The 7,975-nt window shown below is 47.8% G+C and overlaps 1 protein-coding gene across 1 annotated transcript in view; it reads right to left on the bottom strand.

Annotated features, from left to right (window-relative positions):
* GLP2R (glucagon-like peptide 2 receptor) overlaps positions 1-7,975 on the bottom strand; it is a 40,754-nt gene that overhangs the window by 9,485 nt on the left and 23,294 nt on the right. Inside the window, exons 9-10 of the mRNA XM_015562537.1 lie at positions 7,658-7,939; positions 6-69 (exon numbers count right to left, since the gene is read on the bottom strand). Of these exons, the coding sequence (XP_015418023.1) occupies positions 6-69; positions 7,658-7,939 (346 nt within the window). The remainder of the gene's footprint in view (positions 1-5; positions 70-7,657; positions 7,940-7,975) is intronic.

The raw sequence follows: 7,975 nt of genomic DNA, 5'->3' as shown, positions 1-7,975 counted from the left end.
GTTACAAAAGAGAAGAGAATCTCGTGAACACCCAATAAAGGGATGAGAACCAGCGTTGATTTTGCCAACCTGCAATGATAACCAAATTACTATCATGAGGGCCATGTTGGGAATAGGCAACATTTCCTGCTCTTCGGTGCGTGCCTTTATTGTAGCTGTTATCATGTTAATAAACAGTTGGTTTTCCAGTTGGTTTTCTTGGCTACACATTGACTGCCTTAAGGGCGAGCGTGGTCTTGTTCATTGGTGCATCTGAACATTTGGCTCATGGCAGATGCACAGCAGAAAACACGAATTGAATGAATGAATGAATGAATGAATGAATGAATTCCCCTATATGGATTACGACACACCTACAGATATGTCTACATTTTGCCTGATGGTAGATTGCCATGCACACAGCTATCACCCTGGACCCTTCACCTCTACTAGCTTTGACAAACGTCCTATTACCTGGCGAGCTGGTGGTGCCTCTGTCTCTTTCTCTATTCAGGACTTCTGATGTCAGTGCTTTCCTGGGTCACAGAGCCACGAAGTGCCAAATACCTGCCTGGAAGCAGGGCTTTTGACTTCACACTCAGGCCCTGCTCACTCCACACAGCTCCACCCCAGTCCCCATGCTGCCCCGGAACCCCGGTGACGCCGAGGAAATGAGAAACTGATCCTCCTCGTAAAAAGTGCTGTGTGGAAGCTCCCTGTTGTATAAACTGTACACGAAAAAGACAAACATTCCTTTGTACCACCCACGTGCAAAGCGCACAGCTGGGGCCCACCCTCCTATCTCACATATCGGTGCTTTCCAAGCACGGCTATCTGACTATCAGAATTCCCTGCAGACCTATGTCTACACATACACATCCTCCTGGTCCCAGGGACGGGGCTCTGAAGCAAGACCTCTGGAGTCTGGGTCCCGGGAATGTGAGTTTTTCAGGACCCACCTTTGGGAACAACTGCTCTTTACCACTGAGCCGCTTCTTGATGTGAAGCTGACTCCATTAGCACCGTGATTCATATTCAGGCACAAACAAAGCTACTGTTTTATACCTACGGGGGGCAAAGAGCTCAATTTTAATGATTTTTTTTAGCCCAACTCCCTTTCTTAAAGGTCTAGACTAGATTTCCCCAGACCCCATGGAATTAAAGATGTAGGACCATGGAGGATTGGCAGCAGCTAATGGGCAGTGTCTGCCAGAAGGTGTATCTCTGCCCAAGAGAGAACAGTGCTTACCATGAATCCTGTGTCTCTGAGGGCCGTTCAAATGCAATGTCATCAAGGAAATAACACCGCTCTCCTTTGTGCCCTAAAAGCACCTAAAGCCAGTACGAGCTGAGCAGGAGTCACCCAGAAAGAGAGACCCCACCCAGGCGCCTGGACTGCGTGTCCCTCGGGCTTGACCATCAAGAGCGGCCAAGGATGCCCTGACTGGTTTGGCTCAGTGGATAGAGCGTTGGCCTGGGGACTGAAGGGTCCCAGGTTCGATTCCGGTCAGGGGCATGTACCTTGGTTGCGGGCACATCCCCAGTGGGGGGAGTGTGCCGCAGGCAGCTGATGGATGTTTCTCATCAGTGTTTCTAACTCTCTATCCCTCTTCCTTCCTCTCTGTAAAGAAATCAATAAACATATTTTTTTAAAAAAGAAAAAGAGCAGCCAAGGAGTGGGAGCCTGAGACACAGGCCTGGATATGCGGTTGGCCTGTGCCACGGCTCACATGCTCTGCTGCCCTCAGGCCGCCCACACAGCACGAACTTAGCTAAGCAAACAGGAAGGTCTCCCACGGAGAGACCATTTCAAGAGTTTTTTATTGTTGTTGTTTAGAATTGCCAGGAGGGCTTTAAAGCCCTCTCGCTCCGAGGTTGCACAGTGGCAACATGAGCTGTAGGAAGTGATTTTTGTTACTGAAGCCACCTTTAATTGCTAAGGAGACTTTAGAAATGATGTCCAGATTTCCAGCTTCTTCTGAAAAAATGAGGAGATCAGGCCCAAATGCCTGCCCGGCAATCGTCAGCTGCAGCCTGGTGGCGGCTGTCCCTTTAGAGGGAACATGCCTACCACCCCCGAACCTGCCTGCTTGTTGGGCCCTCGCACGTGTTTGAGTTTGCAACCCTCGCTCTGGGTTACATTCTCACCCTTGGACCCATGACTTACCATCAACTTATTCTTAAGGGCTTACTAGGGCATTATGGGGTTTTTTGTATCTTTATTGTTGAAAGTATTACAGATGACCCCCTCTCTTTCCCCATGAAGCCCCTCCACCCCATCCCCACCCCAGCATTATATTAAATAAAGTTTTTATTTTAGAATAATTTTACATGTGGGGAAATATAGCCAAGATAGTGCAGAAAGTTCCTGGATACCCTTCACTCCGTGTCCCCTAATGTTCAGATCTTACAGAAATCACATATGTTTGTCAAAACTGAGAAACCCACATGGGTAGGTGACTAATAACTATAGTCCAGACTTTACTAGGATTTCAGCAGTTTTTCTGCTAGTGTTTTTTTCATAACAGGATCCAGTCCAAGACCTCCCATTTAGTATGGGATGGTTTCTAAAGAATGACCATCTTTTATAAAGTTTTGGAGTGTTTTAGTAACCCCCACTTCTTGGGATGGGTGTCGCCACGCCTCATTCTAACTTCTCCTTTGGCAGAGTACTATTTGTGTTCCAGTTCAGATAAAAATCCATAAATATTTCTGGCAGTTTACTCTTATGAACTGGGTTTATGCTTATTTTTCAACTTTAATCATTTGTTTATTTAAATTACTGAGTTTGCCCTGGCCAGTGTGGCTCAGTTGGTGGGTGCCATCCTGTGACTGAAAGGTGGCAGGTTCGATTCTAGTCAGGGCATATGCCCAGGTTATAGGCTCAATCCCTGGTAGTGGGAGTGCAGGAGGCAGCTGATCAATGTATTGCTCTCAAATCCATGTGTCTCTTTCTCTTCCCTCCTTTCCTTTCTAAAAATCAATTAAAAATCTTTAAAAACAGCCACACCAAATGGCTTAGTTTATTGCAGTCACTTAGCTATTCAATAAATATTTACAGTGGGGAAAGGGGAGCTAGGGTCAAAAGCAGTAGAGAATCTGGGGGCTGTGTTCAAATCACAACAGGGACAGTAACTAAGGCCTGGGTTCAAATCCCGATGCTACCAATTGCTAGCAGTGTGGCCTTGGGCAAATTATTTAACCTTTTTATTGGTAGAAATGAGGACTATACAAATACTAATATAATATAAAATATTGAAATAAAAATAAAATGTTACTACTAATAATAACAACTGGAAACGTCATCATAAGGATTAACACATGGTAAACCCTCCAAATAAATGGTATTGGCTACATAATGAATGATCACTAAAATTTAGCTATCCCTATATTTAAAGAAGCCCTCCCTGCCCTCAAGTTGCTTACAACCTCAATGACTTTGACCAATTTTACTTCCATTTGTGATAGTTTCATCTTTGCCCACCAGAAAGTCCTTTCAGGAAGGGCTCTGGGGTTAAGCATGCCAAATGATTCTCCTTTGTAAATCCAATAAGCGCTCTGCCCCACCCATCACATGGATGGTTAAGACGGTTTATCTAGAGCAGCGGTTCTCAACCTGTGGGTCGCGACCCCTTTGAGGGTTGAACGACCCTTTCACAAGGGTCACCTAAGACCATCAGAAAACACATGTATAATTACATATTGTTTTTGTGATTAATCACTATGCTTTAATTATGTTCATTTTATAACAATGAAATTGAGGGTCACCACAACATGAGGAAGTATACTAAAGGGTCGCAGCATTAGGAAGGTTGAGAACCACTGATCTAGAGGAAGTGAGCCACCGCCATGCTGGAACCACCAAGAACAGAGATCACGGACCACCCAGAGGTCTGTGGGTGTCTGTGGTCATCCCAGGGCCTTGCTCGCCTGCAGGTGGGGCTCAGCTGTCCCTCCCAGCCCAGTCTGAGGCTGGTTACAGTTGCCTCCACTTAAGGAGCAGAAGTTTAGAAATGAGGGCTGGGCCTACAGAAGGCTCCCCAGGTCCTAGCAGCTTGCCCCTTTGGCAAGGTCTAAATATGTTTAGTTTAACTTTCCTAAAATAGACTCCTGGAGGGGGATCAATTCTTGAGAGCGACTTCCTTAAAGTTCTCAAAATCTGGAAGAGTTGGAGGTAAGACTGTTCCTACCAGAGTTTGTACAAAAATGCACGAGGCCTTGTCACCCCCTTCTCCCTACCCTAGCAGAGGGCTCTCATAGAAAACAAACATGGAGGGGGGTGCAGGGGAGAACCTTCCGGCGTGGAAGAGACAGTGTGAGCTGGGGTGCTGACGGCCCATGAGGTGACCAGAAGCAGCCCTCTCAGAACTTGGAGATGAGAAAGCTAGCACTGCTTGGAGAGAAGAGTGGGCGAACGTGTTCATCGCTGCTGTAGGACTCACCAGCCCAGAGCGTAGACTAAGGTGGCCTGGGTGTGTCCTGAGAGATAGGGCCCTGACATTTTGCTAATGAATAGGCACAGGCTAATCAATTTCACTGCACTCTGCAATTGGAAGTCAGTGAACAGAAAGCAGATGGCCAACCCACATGGCAGGAAACACTACAGAAAAGCAGGAGGGTCTCAGGCCTTAGCCAGCTCTACCTGTGGGGACTGAGGAGTGACCCTCCCCTCACCAGGCAGGTGGGACCACAGGACAGTGGTGGTTGCGCAGGCCACCATCAAGGATCCTTCCTCACCAATTACTCTACTCGGATGACGTGATCACCAATGATGTTCTAGTGACCGCGCTGTGTTTCTGGATCTTCTGGTGTCAACTTTGCAAAGACTGGGAGCACCAGAAGGAGCCTCCGCCCCACCCCTACCTTCCACTGTTTCTACGAATAAATAGTTGTGTAGCCTGGTTTATATATTAGTCTCTTGTGAGTTCAGGGGGCATCCGTCAGCCCTGCAAAGTCTCAGCCCCTCGGGCACACTCATTGGTGCCCAGTGCAGTCCCAGCTGGAGGCAAACTTGCCAGGATGTCGTCCTGAGAGGTCTCCCGGTAGGCAGGAACCCACGTTTCTCGTCTCAAGCTTTTCCCTCACACAAGAGTGGGGAAAGGAAAGAGAAGTTTTCAGATGCATTGAGTGCGTCAGGCACAGTTACTCTTTCTCTCCCCAAAATAGCCAGGCCTAAATCACTGCTCAGCCCTGACGGCCTCCCCAGTATCTTTAGTCCCACTTCCCTCAATCCTTGCTCCTAATGGGGTGACACACTCCAGTGCTGTTAGAAAAAAATAAACTAAAGAAGGTAGTAGAAGTTCTGTGTATATTAATTTTTACCCGTCCTTTATCCTTTTCTATTTTTTGGTGTATGTTATAATGTACGTAGCAGTTCCACAGACCATGTGTATATATGATGAGGGTCATGCTCGCAATTTCTGTACTAATAGAGATGCATGATCAGAAAGGTTTGGAACTTTGCAAAGACTGGGGGCACTAGAAGGAGCCTCAACTATCTTTGAAAACTCTGAAGGAGACATTGGGAAGGGGTATCAAGGCTGCTTAGAAACACATTTGCCATGGCCTGACCAGGCAATCCAGGCCTGGTTTCTCTAGAGCAGCGGTTCTCAACCTGTGGGTCGCGACCCCTTTGGGGGTCAAACGACCCTTTCACAAGAGTCTCCTATGACCATCAGGAAACACATATATAATTACATATTGTTTTTGTGATTAATCACTATGCTTTAATTATATTCAATTTGTAACAATGAAATTGGGGGTCTCCACAACATGAGGAAATGTATTAAAGGGTTGCGGCATTAGGAAGGTTGAGAACCACTGCTCTAGAGCATCTGATCCGGTGGTCCCCCCTCTGCCTGTGTTTCAGAATCTCCTGGAGAAGTCGACTGTGAAAAGCCCAACAATGGACTCATCCCTCACCCCCTGAGTCAGAACACTCCGTGGAGGCTCACCAGCCTGTGTTTCCAGCCGAGTGTTAGGAGATGCTCAGCTATTAGATGGAAAGCTATTAGAAGGACTGCTCTGGGCCTGGAGCACGGAGACCACGTGGTACATGGTGGGCTTTGGGGGCACAACGTGGCAGGGTTTAGGCTCAGCCTTTGTGGAAAGTCTTCGGGAATGCTGTCCTCTGTGGGGTTTCCAGGGTGTTCGTGAGAGAACGCCTCCCCCTGAATGGACCCGCACAGGGGAGACTAGAGCAGCTCTGCTCTTGGCCTGGGGCCTCCCCCTCAGAGAGTGGCAAGAGAGGCTGGGCTTTGGGAAAAGAGCCAGAGCCACTGTCAGCCACTTGGAGGCTTGATCAGAGGCGCCAAGGACAGGGAGGCCCTGTGTGGTCCAGGCCAGCCCAAGTGGCCCAGGGCTGGGGTATTTGCAAAAGAGTTGGGCCAACTACAGTGTATATTTTCCCAGTCCTGAACCGCGTGTGTTTATTCTTCTGACCTCCTGGAGGTGGGTAGGATTCGGGGTTTGAGTCCTGGGCAAATACCACTCACCACATCTGATTAGACTGGGACACCTGTGTCTATGGCCTCCTTTATCCTCATAACGAGGGGGAGGGGGACCTGGTGTGGACTCTCACTTTACACACCAGAAAACAGGCCCAGAGAGGCCAAGTGACTTGCCCAAGGTCAGTCAGTGAGTCTGAGGTCATGGCCAGCATCAGCCCTGCTGACTCGAGTTCCACACCCACATCCCAGTCCTTGGCAAGTGAGTGTGTGCTCCTCGCTGTCAGGGTCCACATCGTCTTTACCTTTTGTTCCCAGCACAGTTTCAGACACACTGGAGGCATTCGTTAAATGTTTGTCAGGTAAATGGAAAAACTACCTTCCCGCACACCTGAGTCAGGCCCCGTTTTGGCCTTAGGCGAGTGGGAAACAGAGCTATAGCCATCCCCACTCATACCCTTTCCTCTGTCCTACCATGTGGACTAGAATCCCTACTCTGAGAGCTACTTTTTTGAGTTAAAACAGTCCTTTCACAAGAGCCCTGATGAAGTGGACAAGTCTCATGGACAGTAAAGAGTAACTGGAAAAGGAAGGAAAGATCTTGTTATGCCACCTATTCATTTATTTGTTCCTTCATTTATTCATTCATTTGTATCTGCAGCAATGCAGATCTCAGTACCTGTGAGCTGACTTGCTGGGAACTGGGACTACTGTCACGGTGGAAAGCAGAAGATGGGACACAGCAAAGGCAAGTCACAAAGAAAGAGTGACTGTGTGCTGAATGCATTTCCTGAGACTTCAAACGTTTGTGGTCTGACATCCCAAGGTTTCAAAAATACCCAACTATTCTCTTCTGAGTTATGAATATGTCTTTTATTCTGTGACCTCAAATCCCTCCCAAAGATAGGTGACTAACTTCCCTTCACGTGGCTCTTCCCTTTCCCGGTAAACCAGTCATTCTTAGGAGCATTTCAACAGTTTCCTACTGGGGGGATGTGCCCTTGACAACTCACCACTTCATTTTCCTGGGACCAGAAAGTCCTCACCATTGGCAAAAGCCCTACATGATCCCATGACTCCTTTCTCAGAGGGGTTCTCCCTGACACCCTTGCCTGAGGAGATAAACATACTAATGTAACTCATTCCCTCCCACACACCCCAGGCATTGGCCAGAACAGCCAGAGAGGTCACAACAGTCTTAGACTACTAGATACAGACCTTCGGCTACTCACCTGTATCTATAATCTTTGAAGCACATTTGATGGGCTTTGAGCTTAGAAATGAGAAGCTTGAGAATTTTCAGGAAGATGAAGAAATTGACCTTGAAAAAAAGCAGACAAGGGTAAGTGATGGAGTCCATGTGCCTATGAATAGCGAGGTCACCCTGGGCCTGGCCATCAGATCCCTGTCCAGGTAAACTAGGGGCAACTTGGCAGTCAGCGGTCAGGTAGAAAGAGCTTGCAGTAAACCCCACTCTCCCTAAGGCCACCTCCACCAAAAGCCTGGGAAGGGCCCTGAATCATCATTTAGTTTATTCTTCTGCCTCAGGA

Source organism: Myotis davidii, unplaced genomic scaffold (assembly GCF_000327345.1).
Source record: "Myotis davidii unplaced genomic scaffold, ASM32734v1 scaffold37, whole genome shotgun sequence".
In the NCBI taxonomy this organism is placed as follows: Eukaryota; Metazoa; Chordata; class Mammalia; order Chiroptera; family Vespertilionidae; genus Myotis; species Myotis davidii.
This window is presented reverse-complemented; position numbering and strand designations above follow the sequence as displayed.